The 23,813-nt window shown below is 50.7% G+C and overlaps 1 protein-coding gene across 2 annotated transcripts in view; it reads left to right on the forward strand.

The window, feature by feature from the left end:
* Positions 1-23,813, forward strand: part of DLGAP2 (DLG associated protein 2) — a 452,087-nt gene that overhangs the window by 350,832 nt on the left and 77,442 nt on the right. For both annotated transcript variants that reach the window (XM_033104757.1, XM_033104759.1), the window contains one exon: positions 5,067-5,132. In XM_033104757.1, coding sequence (XP_032960648.1) covers positions 5,067-5,132 — 66 coding nt within the window. The remainder of the gene's footprint in view (positions 1-5,066; positions 5,133-23,813) is intronic.

Genomic DNA, 23,813 nt, shown 5'->3' on the forward strand with positions numbered 1-23,813 from the left:
TAGCATTTCCAATTTAAACACAATGGACAAAGTTCAAGGGAACTTCGGTTTAAAACCTTATTGAATACAGATGGTCGTGTAACAGCTTTAACACTACTTGTTTGGAATTTAGATTTAAAACATTATGTAAAATATAATTCATGTCACTTTTGAAGTGAATAATATTCAAGTTTAACAGCAGACACAATTTCATCTTGAAGCTTTCAGATATTTAAATAAGAAACAGTGCTTTTTGCGTCAGCTTTTTGTCCTGAGAAATTCAGAATTGAGTGAGTGTTGCTTAGTTATGCCTGGGCTCCCTGAAGAGGACTTTGTGATTTATCTGAATGCGCGGTGCTGGTTCACATCACTCGGTGAGACCCTCAAAGCTTGGAACCGAGAGGTGGGGTGCTCACACATGTGTCATGTGGCCTGAGAGCCAGTGCCTGCTCTCTTGACTAGGAGCTGCCGCCTGTTTCAGGAGCCATTTGTTGTCTTTCCTGGTGGAGTGGGTTTGCATCATTAGTGACTCTGAGTTTTTCTCTTTGTCTGATTTAAGTGACATTTAAGTGTTAGTGAAAATTCTGCAGACATCAGGGCCAGCTTCTGCTGACACTTGTTCCTCGGTCGAAAATAAAATTATGAGCACTTGTGTGGCTTTCAGAGAAAAGCCGTTAGTAGTCATTACCGCAGGGGCCGCGTGTGGGCTGGCGGTGCAGCTGGGAGTGAAACGGAAGAGGAAGCAGCCTTAGAGCTAATCATAGCCTTTGTCCTCGCGGCGCAGAAATGAATCCTTAATCTCAGCAGCCTTCAAATCCTGTCATTAGGGAAATGGCTGAAATGTAGACTCGAGATGCTTTCTTTAGAAGTAAACTTTGAAAGAATGAAAAGAACCTAGAAGCTGGGCAGACTGTCAGGTTGCCAAACTCTGTGCAGCGCTTTCTCCGAAACTGACTTCACCAAGTGTCTCTGTGTGTGTCCCAGAAGTCACTGGCACCTGTCACGCCTGCCTGCAGCCTGGCACTGCCACTGTGGCTGCTGTCATCCTGCCCACACTAACACCACTCGTGACTCCTTTCTGTACAGGAGGAGCGGCTTTTTGCCACAGTCACACGGCAGGGACATGTTTTCACAGGTAAAATTTGTGACTTGACCCCACCGCCCACTGCTGTCTCACCCAGACAGGAGACAATACCAGGTTCAAGGTCAGCTGTAAGGGAGGGCAGAGGCCAACTGAGCAGAGCCCAAGGCGTGTATGCACCTGAAGGGTGCAGGTAGACCAGGTGCCTCAGACAACGCAGGACCTGGTGAAAAGGCAGGTACAAGGTGCCTGGCGGTTTGAGAAATGCTTCTGCAAGCCTGACTGGTCCCCTGGGCTGGAATGGAAGGGAATGGAACAGTGGGACATGCTCCATCGGGAGCCCAAGGACACACGGGCACAGGTGGGCGCAAGACGTAGTCCTTGGTGATGTCGGTCAGATTTTGAAACCTTGATTTCATAGCAAAAGCCTCAGATTCCACTCCCATCAGATGAAAGCACATCATCCCATCAATGAAAGGAAGTGGGTGTCCTCTTCAGAAACCAAAAGGAAGGGAGCTGCTGAGTTCAGAGCCAGTGGCTGTCCCAGATGTGGCCTCAGGGAAGTTACGTGGCCTCCCGAGGCCATCGTGCTACATCGGCCATTCCTGCCTAACTGCGGAGCGGCTGGGACAGAAGTGAGTCACAGTGACAGGACTGTGTGCAGACGTGCGCCCAGATTATCACACGCCTCACTCGCTACAAGGTCAGCCAAGGTCAGGCATCACCCAGGAGCACACCGGGAGCAGGCCAGGCAGGGCTGTCGTGGGGCTTGGTGCCGGTCCTGACTTTCCAGGATTGAAACGTGAGCAGCTTAGACACCACTGGTCCTGTGAGTTACGTCCAGTGGAGAGAGGACGACAGGTGCTCGGCTGCTGCAAGGAAAGCATTACCTCTACCTTTAGGGTAAGGACCAGGCCCAAGAGGTGATGAAGTCTCGCGTGGTGCGTGGCTGACATCTCAGACCCGGTACTGTCTCTCTCCATCTGCTGTGCTGCCTCTGAGTTTCAGGCTTTAAAATCTCCATCACCTCAGGTCACCGGCAGCACCTGGGTAGTTGGAATGAGCAGTGACACCCGTGACAAGTCCCTTCTCGGTGGAAACATCCCCGGGAGGGGGTCCTTTGGCCTCGTGAGTCCAGTGTGCTGAAGCCCAGCCTCGCCCAGCTGCTGACATCACGTTTGTCCCCGAGCCGTGGCACACTCCCTGTGGAGGACGGTGGCTTTTGTCTGTAGCCTCACCAAAGCGGCCTCGTCTCGTCTTCCAGGCCTCGCTGTTGCTTCTTGTAGCCACAGTTGTCATGTCTGTCCCAGCAGGGCCACCTCCTGGCATGTTAAGTGTCTCTCATGTCCACTGATAGATGTGGTGACTCACTCATTATCCAAATTCAACCCAGCTGGTCTCAGTAGCTCTTGTGTGTGTCAGCGAGGCACACGACAAGCCCCGGGGGATCAGAGGTATGCTGTGCAGCCGAGACAGGAAGGAGCTGTGGGTCCCACCCCCCAGCCTGTCGCAGAAGGGACACAGCCCCGCACCCTCTCCTCAGATGGGCCCTGACACACGGGCCTGCCTTCTAAACAGAAGGAAAGCATCCACCGAGTTTTGTAAAAGTTGGGTTTCCTCTTGGAAGGTAGTCTTCCTCGGGACCACCTGGCCCATCTGTCACCTGCACAAAATCATTTCTCTCATGGCTTCTGCCTCTTTCCTCATGGGGTTCAGTCATTCCTTTATCAGTCCAAGAAAGCCCAATCAAGGAAGCTCGGTGCAGTATCTCCATAAGTAAGATGCCGTGGTCACAGTGGGAGCGTCACAGTCTTGTGGAGAGAGACAGTGGCACCAGCCTGGTCTCCTGTGGCTGTGTGTCCTCAGGGAATGTACTCAGCCTCTATGGTCCTCGGTTTCCTCATTGGAAAGTGCTGCTGCTGCAGCCACTGGACCAGGCTGTGAGACTGACAGAGAGGAAGTACCAGGTGCCCCGGCTCCTCGCACGGCATGGCCAGTCCGGGGACTCGTGAAGGCAGCAACACCGTATTCCTGTGGAATGGCGCTGGCGCGCGTCATTATGTTTTCACAGTTACCTCAGCCTGGTAAACAGGAGCGGGGAGCAGGAGGGCCCCTGTTGAGGGCTGCAGGCGAGCTCACAAGTGCACTGTGTCATACTGCCTCAATGGCAGATCAGTGTCCTTTCGTCCCAGCGGCATTGAGGCGCCTCACGCACATCTCCCTGCTGCAGCCTGACTGATGCTGCCTCCAGTCTTGCATTGAGGTGACAAAGGACAAATCAGAGGCCATCACTTCTGCCTGTAAACTCGGGCCCGGCCTCCACAGACACACATGCCGTCCTTGGAGTGCGTTCTAGCGCCATGCAGGTGTCCCCTATAACACACAGCTGCGTGCACAGCTTTGCACACTGAGTGTGAGCTGCTGTCTGCTGGCCTGTTTAGTGTGGACGTGCTTGTGAGCTGCACACTCAGCTCCGGAATCCACAATGTCATGCTGCCTCGTCGTGCCAGCTCATCCTTGAAAGCGCCAAGGGCAAGCCAGGTGTGAAAGTGAGGACTCGTGTGTGGTTTTTGTCTCCTAATTCCATTCTGACCCAACTCACTGTTTTCAGTTACTGATGCTGACCGTGTGACGACTGTGGTCTCCATGGCAACCCACTTCATTAGCACTGCGTCACAGCGCAGGGATATTTCTAAACAAGCGAGAAAACGCCCCCCTGGGCCTCGTGCTGTGCTCACTGTGCTCATGAATGGGAAACATGACTGGAAGTGTGTGCCCCACGCCCCAGCCGGGTGGGCACCCAGGGCGGCTGGTCTGTGAAGTACTCAGCTCATTCACGCATGACACGTGTAGGTGCTCGACGCGTACATACTTACAATGTCTAAAAATGTATTTTTAAAGCACTGATGAGGGAGCCCACAAAATGGGATTCCACTGCAGATATCATGAGGCCCTGCAGCGTCTTCCACAGCCAAACATCCTCCTTTCTTGACGTCCTGCAAACTTTCTGAAAAGGACACAGGCGCAGCTACTGAGCCGCGGTGGTAACAGTGGGAAGTGGGTCTCGTCACGATGCACTAACATGCCCTCCGACACTGGGTTGGCCGTGACCAGCAGGACATAAATGTGGCATATTTCCCTCAAAGCCTACTCGGAAATGCCGGAAGCCTGCCCAGATGCATGTGTAGAGGCTGGTTGTAATTCTCTTGGTATTTATGAAACAATGCAAAATGGCCATGTATGTGTCATGTATGTAGTGACACCCCATCTCTGGGAGGACCGGCACCCCTCACGTTCCGTCCTGGGTGGGATATTGGTGCCCGCAGCCCAGGGCACATCTGCCGGGCACAGTGCAGGGTGGAGGCTGCACACACACCTCTAGTCCAGCCCCCAGGGACTGGGGGACAAACGACAGGTCCCTTCACCTCATTGGCCTCTGCCGACCCATCTGGGAGGGGAGGGACAGTGCTAGGCAGCCCCCACGCCTGCGCGCCACACACCGATGTCGCTCAATGCTGGTGACCTGAAGTGTCCCAAGAGGAGGAAGGAGACTTGTGTTTGGGGCAAAATCCAGTGGACATGAACTGTTATGGTTAACATAGACCTGCAGGTTTTGGCTGTTGGGAAGGAGGTCCCCGCTGGTGGGCGCTTTCTGGACAGCGCTGGGCTCAACCAGCGGGAGGGAGCGGGAGGTGACAGCGTCCGGCCTTCCGTAGTCTCTTCGGAAGCGATAGCCTCATAAACCTGAAGTGAAACCACAGGTGGAGCTTAGCCTCGCTTGGCTGAAGCCTGAGCCGCTGCAGACACGGGTGGTCAGAGTGCTGCTCACACAAGACGTGGTTGTCCCTGGGGGTTCGGCACGAAGTGCAGCTCTGAGCAGTGACACAAATAAGTGTGAACGCATCTCGTGTTTGACTGTCCATGGTGAAGTGTGGACGATGTGCTGTGTGTAACTCAGTCTGCACCGGACACAGATTAAACAGTGTCTTTGTTTCTTTCTTTGCAGAGGAAGACGGTGGGGACCTGGTCCAGCCGGGCATCAGCTTCTCAGGGCCGGAGGAGGAGGATCTAGGTAGGGAGCTCAGCGCGCACGTCGGCCGGCACCACACGCTCGGGCGGCACCGCACATGCTCGGGCGGCACCACACACGCTCGGGCGTCACCGCACATGCTCGGGCGGCACCACACGCTCGGGCGGCACCGCACATGCTCGGGCGGCACCGCACACGCTCGGGCGTCACCACACACGTCGGCCGGCACCACACACGTTGGCCGGCACCACACACTCGGGCGGCACCACACGCTCGGGCGGCACCGCACACGCTCGGGCGTCACCGCACACGTCGGCCGGCACCACACACGTTGGCCGGCACCACACGCTCGGCCGGCACCACACACGTTGGCCGGCACCACACGCTCGGGCGGCACCACACACGCTCGGCCGGCACCACACGCTCGGGCGGCACCGCACACGTCGGCCGGCACCACACACGTTGGCCGGCACCACACGCTCGGGCGTCACCACACACGTCGGCCGGCACCACACACGTTGGCCGGCACCACACGCTCGGGCGGCACCACACACGCTCGGCCGGCACCACACACGCTCGGCCGGCACCACACACGCTCGGCCGGCACCACACGCTCGGGCGGCACCACACACGCTCGGCCGGCACCACACGCTCGGGCGGCACCACACACGCTCGGGCGTCACCGCAAACGTCGGCCGGCACCGCACACGTCGGCCGGCACCACACGCTCGGGCGGCACCACACACGCTCGGCCGGCACCACACGCTCGGGCGGCACCGCACACGCTCGGGCGTCACCGCACACGTCGGCCGGCACCACACACGTCGGCCGGCACCACACGCTCGGGCGGCACCACACACGCTCGGGCGTCACCGCACACGTCGGCCGGCACCACACACGTCGGCCGGCACCACACGCTCGGGCGGCACCACACACGCTCGGGTGTCATCGCACACGTCGGCCGGCACCACACACGTCGGCCGGCACCACACGCTCGGGCGGCACCACACACGCTCGGGTGTCATCGCACACGTCGGCCGGCACCACACACGTCGGCCGGCACCACACGCTCGGGCGGCACCACACACGCTCGGGTGTCATCGCACACGTCGGCCGGCACCACACACGTCGGCCAGCACCACACGCTCGGGCGGCACCACACACGCTCGGCCGGCACCACACGCTCGGGCGGCACCGCACACGCTCGGGCGTCACCGCACACGTCGGCCGGCACCACACACGTCGGCCGGCACCACACGCTCGGGCGGCACCACACACGCTCGGGTGTCATCGCACACGTCGGCCGGCACCACACACGTCGGCCAGCACCACACGCTCGGGCGTCACCACACATGCTCGGGTGGCACCACACGCTCGGGCGTCACCACACACGCTCGGGTGTCACCACACACGTCGGCCAGCACCACACGCTCGGGCGTCACCGCACAAGCTCGGGTGTCACCGCACACGCTCAGGCGTCACCACACACGCTCGGGCGTCACCACACACGCTCGGGTGTCACCACACACGCTCGGGTGGCACCACACGCTCGGGCGTCACCACACACACTCGGGCGTCACCACACACGCTCAGGCGTCACCACACACGCTCGGGCGTCACCACACACGCTCGGGTGTCACCACACACGTCGGCCAGCACCACACGCTCGGGCGTCACCACACACACTCGGGCGTCACCACACACGCTCGGGCGTCACCACACACGCTCGGGCGTCACCACACACGCTCGGGTGTCACCACACACGTCGGCCCGCACCACACGCTCGGGCATCACCGCACACGCTCGGGTGTCACCGCACACGCTCGGGCGTCACCGCACACGTTGGCTGGCACCACACACGCTCGGGTGTCATCGCACACGTCGGCCGGCACCACACACGTCGGCCAGCACCACACGCTCGGGCGGCACCACACACGCTCGGGTGTCACCACACACGTCGGCCAGCACCACACGCTCGGGCATCACCGCACACGCTCGGGTGTCACCGCACACGCTCGGGCGTCACCGCACACGTTGGCTGGCACCACACACGCTCGGGTGTCATCGCACACGTCGGCCGGCACCACACACGTCGGCCGGCACCACACGCTCGGGCGGCACCACACACGCTCGGGTGTCATCGCACACGTCGGCCGGCACCACACACGTCGGCCAGCACCACACGCTCGGGCGTCACCACACATGCTCGGGTGGCACCACACGCTCGGGCGTCACCACACACGCTCGGGTGTCACCACACACGTCGGCCAGCACCACACGCTCGGGCGTCACCGCACAAGCTCGGGTGTCACCGCACACGCTCAGGCGTCACCACACACGCTCGGGCGTCACCACACACGCTCGGGTGTCACCACACACGCTCGGGTGGCACCACACGCTCGGGCGTCACCACACACACTCGGGCGTCACCACACACGCTCAGGCGTCACCACACACGCTCGGGCGTCACCACACACGCTCGGGTGTCACCACACACGTCGGCCAGCACCACACGCTCGGGCGTCACCACACACACTCGGGCGTCACCACACACGCTCGGGCGTCACCACACACGCTCGGGCGTCACCACACACGCTCGGGTGTCACCACACACGTCGGCCAGCACCACACGCTCGGGCATCACCGCACACGCTCGGGTGTCACCGCACACGCTCGGGCGTCACCGCACACGTTGGCTGGCACCACACACGCTCGGGTGTCATCGCACACGTCGGGTGGCACCACACTCTCGGGCGTCATCGCACACGTCGGGTGGCACCACACTCTCGGGCGTCACCACACACGTCGGCTGGCACCACACACGCTCGGGTGTCATCACACACGTTGGCTGCCACCACACACGCTCGGGCGGACACTGTCTGCACCTCTGCAACCAGCGAACCTCTCCACTAACGTGTCTTGAGCATGTTTGACTGTACAGGGTCCTGGTGAGAACAATTAAAATATGTATTTTTAAAATACCATATACATGATGTTATGGCGGCTCCGTGGGCACAGTCGCTTGGTCATCCTGGTTTGATGATTCCGGCGGTTGTCACCATAACGATGCCTGTCCACAGGTGGATCGGTGCCTCCGCTTTTCCCTTCGTGACTAAATGTGCTCTGAGGACATCAGGAAGTGGAAGCTCCTTTACTTGCAATGTTTCAGGAAACTGGACGACTAGCCCTTTCCCCAGCCTAGTGCGAGCACGTGGGAATTTTAGTCCACAGCTGGCACTGATGGTAAAGCTGGTGCCTGCCACACATGGCCATCGTTATTTGACGCTTACGTAAAAGAGGCACGTCTTCTGTTAGAGATGGAAAGTGTTGAATCAACCCAACGTCCAAGAGGAAGTGAGAGGACACACGTGGCCTGTGGGGCTGCCTTCTGTGCCGGGTCCTGACGGGGTCACTCATTTGCCTAAAGGAGTGCCAGTCGCTTCTCAGGCCCCAAATGGCCACAACTGGCGTAGCACTTAGTGCTGTGTGATGTCCCTATGTCAATTTATATTTCAATTCGAATTTTTCCTCATTTACTTCAGATTTTTAGCCAATAAGTCTGTTGTCCACTTGATTGGCTTAAAGAATAAAACTGAAAATCAAAGGAGTCCACTTACATAAAGCTGCAATTTTTTTAAAAGAAAATTAGAAACAAAAAGTTTGCTTTTCAGTTTAAAATGATGCAATCAGGTGCAGCTGTAAAAGAATGGCAGTATATTATCCACTACGGTCGAGTTAGAAACTTACTTTTTAACTCGTCATCCTAAACAAGCCTTTCTTTACATGGAAATGGGCAAATGGTGTGGTTTTGACTTCTTACTAGAAAGGTGTACCAGCTGCCTCTCTGGAATGAGTGCGTACAAGTCCTGGGTTCACTCTGTAAAGCTCTGTCTTGGTCCCCACTGGAGAACAGGTCTGAAGGCCTCCACGGGAGGACCGTTTCACTGGGACAAAAGTAGCCTGTCTGCATTTTGTGCCGCGGGAGGTGGAAAATATTACAACTGCGCCTGCAATGCCGGTTCTCTGACAGTCCGTGAGGACCGTGGTCTCTGAGCCGTGTCTGTGGCCGCGGAGATGTGAGCCTGACACACCCATCCTTAAGGGTCTTGGGACAGCGCGCACAGGGGCATCACCGCCCACTCACCCACCCGCTGTCCTTTCTGGGGAAGTCATGACAGGAAGAGCCTAGGGCACCGCAGCAGGGGCACAAAGCTGAGGTCATGGGGTCCCCACTACGGAGCCCCAGACCACAGTCACACGAGACGAGCTGAGCCTGGGTGGAGGGGGTCAGAGCGTGGCATGTGCGGCACCCTGCAGGCTGGATTGTTCAGAGGGAAAGTGCTTTTGTTCTGTGGTAAAATATTCGTGACACAAAACTTCCTCTTCTGACCGCATTTGAGTGCACAACTCAGTGGCTTCAAGCACAATTCCTTTGTTGTGCAACCGTCACCACCGTCCATCCATGGACCTCTTCACCTTCTCAAACTGAACCTCTGCCCGTTTAACAACATGTCCCCGCCTCTGACAACCACTGTTCTGCTCTCTGCTTCTATGAATTTGACTATTTGAGGTTCTTCGCATGAGTGGGATCACGCGGTATCTGTTCTTCTGTGACTAGCTTATTTCTCAGCATACTGTCCTCAGGGTTCGTCCATGTTCTAGCATGTGGCAGGATTTCCTTCTTTTTAAAGGCTGCATAATATTCCGTTGCCTGGATAGACACATTCTGTTCATCCAGTCGTCGGTTGATGGACTTGGCTTGTTTGCACCTCTTGGCTATTATGCATAATGCTGCTGTGAACATGGGCACACAAGTATCATGTTTCCCCAAAAATAAGACCTAACCAGAAAATAAGCCCGCACAAGATTTTTCAGGATGACATCCCCTGAACATAAGCCCTAATGCATCTTTTGGAGCAAAAGTTAATATAAGACCCAGTCTTATTTTGGGGGAAACACAATATCTCTTTGAGACCCTGCTTTAATTCTTTCGGTTCTACACCTAGGAGTGGAATTGCTGGATCATGTGGTAATTGAATTTTTAACTTTTTTTGAGGAATCACGCTAGTGTTTCAATACAGAAAGTATTTGGTGAGCTGTTGCTACAGTCTGGTCATGAGTTGAGGTTGGTGATTGTAAGAATGAGAAGGAACAGTCAGGTTGTTGAGGCTTTGGAAAGAAAGAAATGCGAGTGTTTGGGGATGCTTGGCTCGAAGGAGATCTCGGAGGTGTTGCCTAGTTTCCTGCATTAGCCCCCCAGTGGTGCAGGACAGTGGAGTGGGCAGCGGTCATTGGTGCAGCCTCGACTCAGTGGGAGCCCATCAGGAAGGTTACAGCCTGGTTCCAGGGGTCTGTTAGCCCACTCATGGAAACAGTCGCCGCCAACCCAGTCGCTTTAGTTGGTGTCACCAGGGAGCATTCTAATGTCACTCTTCTGAAGCAGGTGTGGGTTTGCTATCTTTAGAAGTCCCTAGGTGACTGTCAGGTGCTCACAGGCCAAAGACCCAGTGTATGAAAGGGGAATAAACGGAGAGGTTAAAAAAAGAAAGAAAGGGAAGAAGGGTGGGGGAGTCTGACTTACAGTTCTATTGTTACCAGAACGAATCAAGAGCAAAGACCATAATTTTAGACATTTCGTTTTCCAATTTCCTCATCTCTAAATTGAGGGGGGTTAAACTCGATGGGTTTTTAAAGGCTCTTCAAGTCTCACACTTATATTTCTCCTGCACCAAATTAAAACTAAAAGCGCTGTAGACTGGTGTTAATGCTATGAGAGTGGGATGAGTAAGTAGCATTCCCAGAATCCTGCAGGACATCTACGCTTGGTATCAGTTAGGTCATAAAGCCGTGAAGTAACGTTGGCTTCCAGTCCCATTCAGAATGCCAACTTTTCTTCAGCCGGCCTCAGTCTCTGTCAAAGCCAAAGGAAAGCTGACATCGACTGGAAAACCTAAACTTTTCTTTAGTGACAGACAAATTAATAAAGTCATCTTTTTGGAAATAAGAGTGTCACAGCCGTGTCCGTACAGTACCCATTTCATTTTAAGGGCACAATACTCTCTGAAGCTCAGATAATATAATGTATGAAGGTAATTTTATGATAAGTAAGTGGCTGTGGTATATAGAAAGATAAAAAAGGTTTCTGTAAAATTAGCCTCAAGTCAGTGATAAAAGTGGATTAATGCAGTACCTTCAAAATGACCACAATGGAAGAAGAGAAGCCACTTTTTCAAGGAGAAAAGTTCTGCGGGAAGACCTTCAGACACACTACAATTAGGTTGCTCTCCCAGTAATTTTTTTGTGACATTGGCTCATTATACAAGATGTTATTTCTAAGAAAGGCTTTTCTTCATTCTCTTGGATGTCATATTTAAACCAGTTGTAAAGAGTTGGAGAGTTTATCAGCATTTGCAAGAACTGTTACACTGACCCCAATTTGCACTGGTAAGTCAATTGCAAATTGAAATTTTTTAAAAAGGCAAATTAAATGATCAATCAAGAATATTAGGCAAACATGAGGTATATAAATGATAAATGTCTAACTATTACATCGTTTTGTACACCTAAAACTAAAAGTATATATATTTTAGGCACATAGGCATGTACTATATGAGAAACAACAGTGAGGAATGAATGCACTATGTCATAGTAAAAACACTTGAATATTAAAATAATAACTACTGATACGGGCTTCTATGGGGCAACCCCCATATTATGAAAATACTTTTATATAGCACAACATTGCATGGCATCGTTTTAAGTGACACACACCCCTTAACTACAGCACGCGTCGTAGTAATTATGAAACATAACTTGCTATGAAAGATCTCCCTGTTAGAAATTTATTTTTTGTACCCTTTTATAAACACCGCTGGCCATCTTGTAGGCATATAACTTTATAACTTGATGGGCATCCCCACTTATTTCCTTGAGGTAAACTTCTAGAAGTTTCCAGAAATAATGGAAGCAATGCCGTGCAGTTTCTTCCTCCCTTACAGACAGTAACAAGTATTCATTTACTGCATCCTCAGCGCCCCTCCCTTTCTCCAGCGCTGTGTCCTGGGTTCTCTTTTATCTTACACTCCCCTCAGGACATCCGTGCGCCCCCAGACTGCCTGGTGGGAACTCAGACCCCATAAGTAGAGGCCACCCTTTCAGCATGACATCCACGAAAGTCATTACTGCCTGCTGCAGAACAAGTGGGAAGGTCTGGTGTAAAGGCAGGTTAAATGACAGGTAATCAAGGGAACGTCCTAGGAGATTGCTTTATGTGGACAACTTCATGTTAAAACTTTATTTCTATACAAACAGAATTAGATTATAAGTTACGACATGAGGACACTGGAATGTTCCATCTACGTTGGGATGGATTCCCTAGCCTTTCTCCTTAATCTCAGTCCCTGGCTTGCACGTTGCTGAGGTGCTTGCTGCCAAATGAGTGACCGGACCTTCCCCTGGTGATTCCGTCCTGAACCAGTAAATTCTCATTGGCTCGTTCGTGCCTCAGGCACATGGCTGCAGTGAAGAAAACCGTGGCTGGGGGGCGTCTAGACGCGGGATTTATTTCTCACAGGCGGGACACTCCAAGGTCACGGTTCTGGTGAGAACCTCTCTCTGGTTGGTTCATAGACGGTCTTCTCGTGGTGTCCTCATGGGGCAGACGGGGGACGGAGTTCTCTGGTGTCTCTGTTAGAAGGAAGCAAGATATTTGCAGAGGTGTATTCATCGACACGCATGCACACATGTGACTTCAGTAACAACGCGTGAAGTCTTCACCTTTCGAAACTGTTCCTCCTGAAATGACAATTTTGCTACAACAGCGGCTGACGCCACAAACTTCTGAAGTAGGCAGATGATGGTTTTTGCACCAAACAAAATGGTCTTGGGTGGGAACAGGTGTGGGAGGAAAGGACGAAGGTGGCAGACATGTTTAATAACAGAAGATGCAGTTCGTCTGGTCGAGCTTCTGTTCAGTAAGCGATGTTGCTTCGTTTCACTGTCTGGTTGTTTATATTGAAATGACACTGGTGTTTAAGGTGTGGGTTGCAACTCATTGGTGGGCCATGAATTCAAATTACTGAGTCACTACCAGCAATTTTTTAAAAGAAAAAAGACAGGATTGGGATGTATGGAATGTAGAGAATAGAAAATATCACAGTACATCACACATAATAAGAGCGAGTGTTGTTTAAGGAAGCATCAGTGCGTGTGTGTGTGTGTGTGTGCACGTGTGTGTGTGTGCATGTGTGTGTGTTTTTGGCTTTTATGTGAAGTCACTTTGTGTCGTGGAACACAGTCAGAACACTTGGGAAGCTGCTGGCAGGGTGGAGCCTTGCAGAGACTGGTGGCAGGATGAGAGCTTGTGGCCTCTGTGCTGCCTGAGAACTGGGGACAGGGAAGTGTGTGCGGTGGCCACCTGGGCAAGCTCTGAGGCTGCCCCGGGCCTGCTGGCGAGTTGGCCCGGTTTCCATGGGCCTCTACTCCTTGTGGGTAGTAGGACTGCTTCCTGCGTCTTGGGATCCTAAAGATGATTTGATCTGAGAATACAAAACCTTAGCAGATGGGTCATGGTGAGTGAGTGACAAATGTTAGCATCTCGTGACGGCTGTCATTGTGATTGTCAGCAGCATCACACTGTTGCCAGATGCCATTCACAGATGCAGGTGTGAGCGCATGGGCTTCGGAGGCTGCGGGGACGATACCAGGGAGACGGGCACAGTGCCCCCGGCAGACTTCTGGCTTTCTGCGGTGTCTTTCTAGAACGTGGTTTCCATGACTGCCACATTCCTTTGCTAATAACTGAAAACACGGGCCCCCAAGACCATTTTTAGATCCTGAAGATTTTGTGTGTGTGGAAGAGTTTGCCTCTTCATCTGTACTTGACTCATACACAAAGGAGTGACCCAGCGGGGGCCTGGGAGTCGCTGGGGGACTCAGGGCACGCCCTGCTGGCGCTTTTGGGGTGAGCTGTGCTGGTGCTGCTTCTGGGACGCAGTGAAGGAAAGGGCAGCTGTCAGGATGAAACCAGGACCGTCTGGCCAGGCGCCGGCCTGTCGGGGACGTGCTGGCTTGTGAGAAACAGGAAGTCACAGTGCCCCAGGGTCGAGAGAGGCTTCAGCAGTTCTCGGACTATGCCACCCCGTCTGTATTGGTGGTATTGAGAATGATAAGGTGCTCGGGAACACAAGGGACAGAATGAAATGGAAGAGGAAAAGGAAGTGACCGTGTGTGCAGCCCCCCCGCCCCCCGTAGCTGGTTTTCCTACGTTCTTCTGGGCACCTCAATTGAGTGAGTTGGACCCCTCAGCGAGCCTGTGGGGCAAATATGGTGACGATTCTCAGGGCATAGGTGAGGGAGCTGAGATGATGCGGTCTCCAGGCACTGACGAATCAGCAGCGACTCGGGTCTGATCTGAGCAAAGCCAGTGTGATCTCTGACCATTCGTGTCTCCCTCCCCGGGAAAGCAAAATACTGCGCATCTGGTCCAGTGTATCTAACTGACAGGCAAAAGGCACGCGTTGTATTGGGCACCTGAAATTGAGTTGGGGGTCACATGGCTGATAATAAATTGCATCGAGAATAAACACAGGACCTCCATGCACGTGTGCACTGAACGTGTCGATTTGCTCAGCACAGGCCCCTTTCGGAGCCCAGAGGTTGCATGTCTCCCCGTAGCCCTGTCAGAATGCATCCTGTGTGCCCCTCCCCTCATTAGCAGCTATTCTGCCCAGGCCATGAGCTCTTCAACCTAAAACCCATTCTGCATACAAGCAGCCTCATTCTCACTGCAGTGCGGGGCTGAGAAACATGTCTCAGTGGTGGGGACAGTGCTCCCTGGGAATGATGACGATCGCCTGAGCAGAGATGCACCCAGAATCGTTTAGTAGTGCAGACGGGGAGCCTGTGCCCCGAGTCTTACCTGGGTAGGATGAAAAGCTCGCATGTTTGGTGTCAGCGTTAGCTCTACCAAGTCCTAAATTTGCTCTAAGAGAAAAGCTGACTGTAATCAGCATTAAACACGTAACGACACGATGACAAGGGCTCCCTAGGCCACAGCCCCTCAGACCTGGTCGTGGCCCCCGTAGACCCCATGCTCCCTCCCGCGGGAGAAGCACTGTGGAGAGACTGCAGGGGGACCCGTTACACAGGCTGCGGAAAGCCTGTTGCTCACAAGCAAATGCCAAGTGCTCACTTACGTTACACAAGAAGATTGTGAGCTTATACACACAAATTTTATATAAAATAACAGCTATACACTTAAAAATAAGCCAGGAATTGTACTATATTTACCCTGTGAATGACTTATTTTGCCCAGTTTCCTTCAGAACATCCCCAGTGAAATACCACTGTTGGTGTGCATTGTGGGGAAATCACCAGCTGGGGCGGGGCGGGGGCGTTCCTGCTGGGACCTGGGGCAGCCATAGTGTTAAGTCTAGTGCTGGAAGGTCACAGCCCCAAACCATCGGCTTCCCAGGGCAGCCCTGAGTGAAGTGAGCAGCTCCCAGCGACCTCACCTGATGTGACAACAAAACTCCCACACTGCAGGTCCTTAATAACCAGAAACAATGACAGAGCAGTCGGCCTAGCCAAGCAGTTCTCCGTGCTGAAACTTCTGGAAACTCCAGCTGCTTTCAGGTGCACGGGTACACGAGCCCGCTGTGTCATGAAGTGTAGACCTCAGAACGCTCTGCTGTCTTAACACGTACTGTCAGAAGACTAATTATACCAGCTGTGGGAGTATTACTGGCATTTTCTAAAGAAAAGGCTCAATCCAGGTTTCTAACCTGGCCTCCCAGCGACCTGTTCCTGGCCTGGGACGCATGTCATTGGCATCCTGGGCACAGTGGGGGGGGCGGGGTGCACTGGCCCCAGGCCACGGCAGGAAGCAACACAAAAAGGTGTAGGCCCCATACCTAACTATTGCAGCTTTCAGTGCCCATGTAAATGGCTTTGTGTTTGTTATTTCAAAATCCAATTGCTCGTTGCTGGTTTATAAGAAAGCAATTAACTTTCATATGCTGAGCTTGTATCCTGCAGCCTTGTTTCCAGGAATTATTTTATTGATTTTTGGGGGGGGTTCTCTGTAGAAAATCATGTCAGCTGTGAACGACAGTTTTATTTCCTCTCTACCAGTCTGTATAGCTGCCACTTCATTCGTCATGTCATTGCAGAACTTCCAGTAAGATGGAGCAGCAGTGGCACGGGGACACGTAGGCCTCGCTCCTGATCTGGATGGGGGGCAGTGTCCACGAAAGAGCATCCAGCCTAAGGGAACGCTGATAAGAGTTTATCTGAGCCCAACTGACAACAATTGCCAGGAAGCAAAATCTCAACAGATTGAGAACATGCTCCAGAAAACGGCAGTTTTGCAACTTATTGTATATGAGGGTTACATGAAATGCATTGGTGGTGGATGGAGGGGGTGGGAGAAAGCAAAGCCGGGAAATCTCTGGGATTGGATAAAAGTAAATTGGAGAGACAGATACTTCTTTTACATTAGTGGGTACAGGACAGTTAACAGCATTTTACAGCACAGAGAGATGGTCATTGGGACAAGGTAACCGTGAGGGATTCTGTAGTTTCCTGCTCTGGTCTGGAAAAGGGGAATAGTGACATTCCAAGCTCATGTTATCTCAGAGGCAAAAGGACCAAAGACTCACTTCAGGTAAAGACTGACCTTTGTCAAGGAAGCCACAGGCCAAGGACGTGACTGCCCACCAGGGCCTGCTGGTAGTTAGGGATGTTTATGGGCAGACCATCCTGTGTGGTTAGTTTTGGTCTCTGAGTTTGTGCTGGCCTTCCCTGCTGGCGTCCCCTGACCTGGTCAGATTTCGTGTGTGGCCCCTTTTTCATGCACAGCAGCTGGTTCGGCATCAGGAAGTGACTGCAGGTCTTGGTCAATGTTTTCGGGTCACGCTATGGAAGTTTCCTTCCGTCCCTTTTTGCTGAGAGTTTTTACATAGGTGGGTGTTGGGTCTTGTCAAATGCTTTTCTCTGCATCTAGTGACGTGACCATAGGATTTTTCTTGAGCCTGTTGACGCGATGGGTGATGTCGTTGGCCCTCAGAGGCGGGGTGGGTCCTGTGCGCCTGGACAGGCCGGTCGGTGTTGGGTTCAGTTTGCTGCATTTGATCTGTGTTCGTGAGAGATGCTGGTCTGTGGTTTCTTTTTCCTGTAATGGCTTTGTCTGGTTGTGGTATTAGAGTAATGCTGTTTAATTTTCATTTAACTTCAAGTTTATAAAATGAGAAAGTCATCAATACAACTTTAAAAATTACTGTGAATTCCTATTTCAAAGTTATATTTGCTTATGAAATAATTCTCAAATATTTTAAAACAAGCATCCTTTTGTTGGATGCTGATATATAGTATATCTGAGAATTAGCACTAGGCGTTTCTGATAGGTTATAAATTTTGTCAAAGCAAAAATATAAGATAATCATCAAAAACTATGTAAAAGGTAAGAGAAAAAGATTTGTTGATTTACATTAAGGAGTCTCTCCGATTTGTATCAAAGGAAATTCAGGAGAAGGAGATTAGAAGGCAATTATCGCTACTTTACTGAAGCTAACGTATATCTCACAGGGCAAATGTGGTAACACGGGAAGGGCTTTTGGCCTCAGGAGTGATGGAATCGGGTTTAGAACTGACAGCAGTTTCCTTCTGTGCTCTGGAAGCCGTTGTTTTTGAGTAATAGACTACAGATCTGTGTAAAAGCTATTTATTTAGCCCATAAATGAGAAGTCATTGGGTAATTAAGTGCAGTTAAGTTGCTGATGTGCTCACCATAAATGCTTAATGGGAAATATAATGAAATTCTGAAAAAGAGCTGAAGAGTTGAGCACCTGAATTTAGAATCACAAGACTCCTTATGTTCACATTATACTATCAAGAGACATGTACGAGTACGTGCAATTCTCCTTTTAAATTAGAACTTGATGTATGTGGAATCCGTGGGGTGCGGGGGGAAAGCCACTTGTATATCTTACAAAATATGAATCATGTTGTTGAAACCGCTGATCAGAGAACTAAGTTAAATCATGTGTGTGTGTGTCTACCATGGAACAAATTCTTAGATTTAATAAAATCCTAAATATTAGTTGAGATTGTGATTTGAATGGATGAAATTTTCCATTTGGTCAATTCTATTTCCAAGTTGGCCATTTGATTCTGTCAACATAGAAGCGTCCAAACTGCAGAGAAGTTTAATGAGTTTATTCGAGCCAAACTGATGACTATTGCCGGGAAGCAAAATCTCAACGGATTGAGAAAATGCTCTGGAGAATGGCAGTTTTACATCTTAGTTTTCACATTTGCGTCATAGGAGGAGGCATAAGGAGGGTTACATGTAATCTGTGGGTGATGGATGAAGGGGGTGGGAGAAAGCAAAGCAGGGAAATCTCTGGGATTGGGTAAAAGTCAAAGGGAGACACGTGCTTCTTTTACATTGGTGGGTACCGGATAGTTAATAGGACTTTGCAGCACGTAGAGATGGTAATGGGACTAGAACAGCAATGAGGGATTCTGCAGTTTCCTGCTCTGATGTGGTGGGTTGTGCCCTGAAGGGTCTGGGAAAAGGGATGACTGACATTCCAAGGGCATGTTACCTTAGGTGCAAAAAGACAACAGACAGGCTCACTTAAGGTAGAGATTGACCTTTGTCAAGGAAGCTCCAGGCCTAGGACGTGACTACCCACCTTGACCCACTTGTAGTTACCCTGTTTCCCCTCAAATAAGACCCAGCCGGACCATCAGCTCTAATGCGTCTTTTGGAACAAAATTAATATAAGACCCGGTCTTATATAAACCCGGTGTTATATTATACCCAGTATCATATCATATTATATCATATCATATAAGACCGGGTCTTATATTAATTTTTGCTCCAAAAGACACATTAGAGCTGATGGTCGGCTAGGTCTTATTTGCGGGGAAACACGGTAGGAATATGTATGTCCGGACCATCCTGTGTGGTTACAATTTGTTTGGTCCCTGAGTTTGTGGAGCCCCCCATGCCAAACTCAGGAGCCCCCCTGAGTTTGTGGAGTTCCCCTGAGTTTGGGGAACCCCCCCTGAGCTCATCAGGTTTAGTGTGTGGCTCCTTTTTCATCCACAAGGCCTATGTATCTATCTATCTATCTATCTATCTATCTATCTATCTATCTATCTATCTATCTATCTATCTATCTATCTATATATATCTTGTACTGAGTTCTAAAACCCACGAGGAAGGTTTTTAAGTAAAGTTTGTATATATTCGATTTTGTGTTTTTATATCTTCTTCCTTCACATATATATTCATCTGTCAGCACTTTATGGGGCCGTAACTCACATACCACACAATCCGCCCATTAGAACGTACTGTTCAGTGGGTCTCAGCGCCCATCCTGCGCTGCGCTTTGGAACAGCCACCCCTCCCCCAGCCCAGCCCCTGGCCGGAAGCTGCTCTGCGTCCCTGTGGACTGGCCTCTTGCAGGCCCTGTATAAGTGCAGTAATACATGCCTGGCTCCTGGCACTCAGTGTGGTGCTTGGCAGGTCCATGAATGGCACACACCCAGTTAGCGTTCTTGTCCAGTAGTATTCCCTCAAACAGATATATCCCCTTCTGTTCACGTATTCCTCAGCTGATGGACATTGGGTTGTTTCCACTTGGCTGTTATAAATAATGCTGCTGTGAACATTCGTGGACAAGTTTTTATGTGGACACTTGGGAGTCGAGTTCCCGGGTCAAGCGGTCACTCTGTTTAGTCATTTGAGGGACTGCCAGGTGGTTCTCCACAGCAGCTGCTCCACTTTACATCCCCCAGCAGAGTGGGGGCCCCTTTCTCTGTATCCTCGCCAACGCTGAGACTGTCCCCTCCTCCCCATGTCCCCTGGCTGCGACCTCTGTCCCGTTGTGGTCCCCATTGCATCTCCCTGGTGGCTGATGACGAGCATCTTTCCACGTGCTGAGTGGCCATTCTGTGTCGTCCTTGGGGAAATGTCTGCCTGGCTCTTTTGCCCATTTTCACTTGGGTCATTTGTCTTTTTATAATTGAATTGTAAGAGTGCTTCATGTGTTCTAGATACAGTTTCCTTACCAGATTTGTGATTTGCAAGAAATTTTCCCCATCCTATGGGTTACCTTCTCACTGTCTTGATGGCATGCTTTAAAGCACAAAAGTTTTTAATTTCAGGAAATCTATTTTATCTATTTTTTGTCACATTCACAAAGAAATATGTGTATATTCCTCATAGGGTTTTATACTTTTATGTCCTTGATCCACTCTGAGATCATTTCTGTGTGTAGTATAAGGCACGAAGTACAGCCTTATTATTTCACACGTGGAAATCTGTTTATCCCAGCGCCATTCCTAAGAGAGACTGTCTTTCCCCATTCACGGGCTATGATGTCAGCTGTGGGCTCGTCACAGTGCCTCATCGTGTGGAGGAAGTTCTTTTCTACTCGTTGTTCTTTGAGTGCTTTCATCATGAAAGGGTGTTGGATCTTGTCACGTCACATGCCTTTTCCGCATCACATGATCACATTTTTTCCCTTCATTATATTAAAATGTTATATTGATTGATTTTTTTATGTCCAATCACCTGTGCATTTCTGGGATAAATGCCACGTGGTCACATTCTTTTAATTTTTCTGCTGGATTAGCTTTGCTGGTATTTTGTTGGGTTTCACATCTACAGTCACAAGATATATTGGTCTATAGTTTGCTTGTGATGTTTTTATCTGGCTTCGCTATCAGGGGAATGATGGTCCATAGAATGAGTTAGGACGTTGTCGGGGAGTCTGCGAAAGACTGGTGTTTGTTCTCCTTTAAGTGTTTGGTAGTCCTCCCCAGTGAAGCAGCCGGTCCTGGCCTTTTCTTGTGAGAAAGTCTTTGATGCCGCTTCCGGTTCCTTGCACATTATATAGATCTGTTCAGATGGTCTGTTTCTTCTGGGAGTGATTTGTGTCTTTCCATGAATTCGTCCATTTCATCTCGGTTATCTTTTTTTTGGCATACAATTGTTCATAATCCTTTTTATTTATATAACGTCAGTAGTGATCCCCCACTTTGATTTCTGATTTTAGTAATTTGAGTCTTCTCTCTTCAGTCAGCTAAAGGTTTGTCAATTTTATTGATCTTTTCAAAGAACCAACTTTGGATTTCATTGATTCTCTCTGTTGTTTCTTTATTTCGTTTATCTCCACTCTAAGGTTCATCATTTCCTTCCTTCCACTAGCTTTAAATTTAGTTTTCTTTTTTTATCCATATGAATTTTAAGATCAGGCTTTTGAATTTCTACAAAGCCAACCATAATGGTGTTGAATCTGCAGGTCAGTTGGGGGAGTCTTTCCATCTTAATCACTTAGGTCTTTTCCATCCATGAGTATGGGCACCTTTCCACTTACTTAGAGCATCACTAATTTCGTTCAACAATGTTTTGTAGTTATCAGCATTCCAGTCATGTACTTTCTTGTCAACATTTTGAGGAAACTTCTTTAACATGGCTTCAGATAGTTTCTTGTGATGCATGATGGGCCACATCTGTCATTCCTTCACACGGTGAACGCCGCAACAAGGTCACACCACTGCTTCTCCTCCCGTGCCCTGCCCTGCACGTGTTACAAGGTCCTGGCAGAGCAGCAAGGTGGACTGTGGGGTGGGGGTATGGGGGGGTTAGAAGATGCCTCATGGGGGCGGGAGGAGGTAGAGGGCAGTTTTTCAAGGCCCAACTGAGACTTGTGAAGAAATGCTGGAGAAGTTAACTGGTTTGGGGAAAACACATTATAGCAGAACGTACCATGTTTAGAGAGCAAGCAACACCACAGTCCACCTTGTGAAGTTTTTGTTCCAGTTTGTCTTGTTTGGGTTTGTTTTTTCTTTCAGTTCAGCAGGCTTCCCCTTCTAGAAGGGGTGTCCCCTTCTAGGTGGATGACAAGAGCAAATGACCCAAGAGGGGGGTCTGTCCCTCCCCCTTGTGGGCAGATAAAATCAGGTGAAAATGCAGGCAGGCGGGTAACGGGCTACATGGGTGACAGGCAGAGGAAGTCAAGACTGGCTTCCTCGGTGGGGAGGGACCTCCAGATGCCCGCAGTGGAGAGGGCACGTGCCTGTTGCTACACTGCCTCTTCCCCAGGGGTGGGGTGCAGGCTCTATGGTTCCCCCAAACCGTCACCACAGTGTATGCCCAGCCTGGTTGGCTCAGGCTAGTGCTGGTGGCGACTGATAGCCTGGATTAACCAGCCAGGGCACCGCGGCCCACATACCACCCTCCCCGCCCGCCTATCGCAGCCTAGTGGTGCCCTGGGTGTGTGAGTGTGCAGGACCTCAGCACGCCCTCTGGCCCTTCCAGCACAGGCTGCACCCCCACAGTGCTGGGAGGACAGAAAGCCTGTGACAGACACCCCCACACAGCAAGCACGCCACACACACTGGCCAGGTTTCAGGCTTTATTCCTACACTTAGAATACGCTTCTTAGAATGGGTAGGCCGATCATCTCGTGAAAACCAACAGTACAATGCACCCTCACATTCTAGCTTGAATTTGAGGTGACAGTTAATGAATAATGACAATAATTGCTGTTTTTCTCTTGCTTAATAACAAAAAATGGTGTCGTGAATAGCTGGAAATTAGGAAGCAAGACGCCTTCCACATTTGTGTTTGTTATCTCGCTTTCACAAAGAGAAACTGCCAGCCCCTAAGTATTTATTATGTGTTACATACACTGTTGAAAACCTGCGACACACATCTCATTGCACATCTCAGGATCAGCATGACTTACAGCGCATTCTTACCGTGCTGGCTGTTACTGGGGGATTATTTAAGAGTTAGTGTGTAAGTCTGTGCGCATACGGCAGGAATCCAGTCCCGTACCGTGGAAATGAGAATGTGTTCGCAACATGTCGCATAATCAAATTTAATTTGTTTCAGTTAAACTTTTATCTTTTCCATGGTGCTTCTATGTAGCCACATCCCTAATACAGCTTCTAGGCGAAACGTTAGGCGGAAATCAGATACGTGAGTGGAGCCGTGAAGGGCTCCCTTTTTAGTATGGAGGACACTTAGAATTGTGTTAAATTACATGTTCATGGGAAAATAAAGAAAGGTTAATAGGACGACAACTTCATGCTGCTGTAAAGTCTAGATTATAGTACATAGTTTTGCTGTTTATCGGTTGAATGTCGAATTTCCTTTCAAAACTTGCTTTTCATTATATTAAGTTGGTGCAAAAGTTGATTGCAGTTTTTGCAGTTATTTTTAACCTTTTAAACCGCAATTACTTTTTGCACCAACCTAGTATTAAAATACAATATCTAAAATGTCCCCTCCTAGTATTCTAAAGTGCTCTGGTTACAATTTGATTGTTGAGAAAGGAAGGCTCTGAGCAGCTATTATGGTATAACCACTCCCTTTTGACAGCGAGGCCCTTGACCTAAAATGAAGTGAGGCTCTTTGGAGAGAAGGGACTCGCGGACCCTGGAACTGGAACTGGTTATTGTGAGAACAGGCGGGACGTCCCATGCTGCCCCTTGTGTGCGAGACGTGCTGAGCTTCTTTGCTTCCCGGTGTGCAAGTCACGCCCCTAACTTCTTAGGCACCTGGGAAGTGATGTCCCTTCCTTATGAGATATTTCCGTGTCTGAGCTGGCCTGGATGGGAAGTCCCCAAGTCTGAAAAGGGGCATAGTGAACCCGGACCCTGGACCCATCATTTGACTGGTGTTCTTGGCAGGTGATGACA

Source organism: Rhinolophus ferrumequinum, chromosome 4, assembly GCF_004115265.2.
Source record: "Rhinolophus ferrumequinum isolate MPI-CBG mRhiFer1 chromosome 4, mRhiFer1_v1.p, whole genome shotgun sequence".
NCBI classification, from domain to species: domain Eukaryota; kingdom Metazoa; phylum Chordata; class Mammalia; order Chiroptera; family Rhinolophidae; genus Rhinolophus; species Rhinolophus ferrumequinum.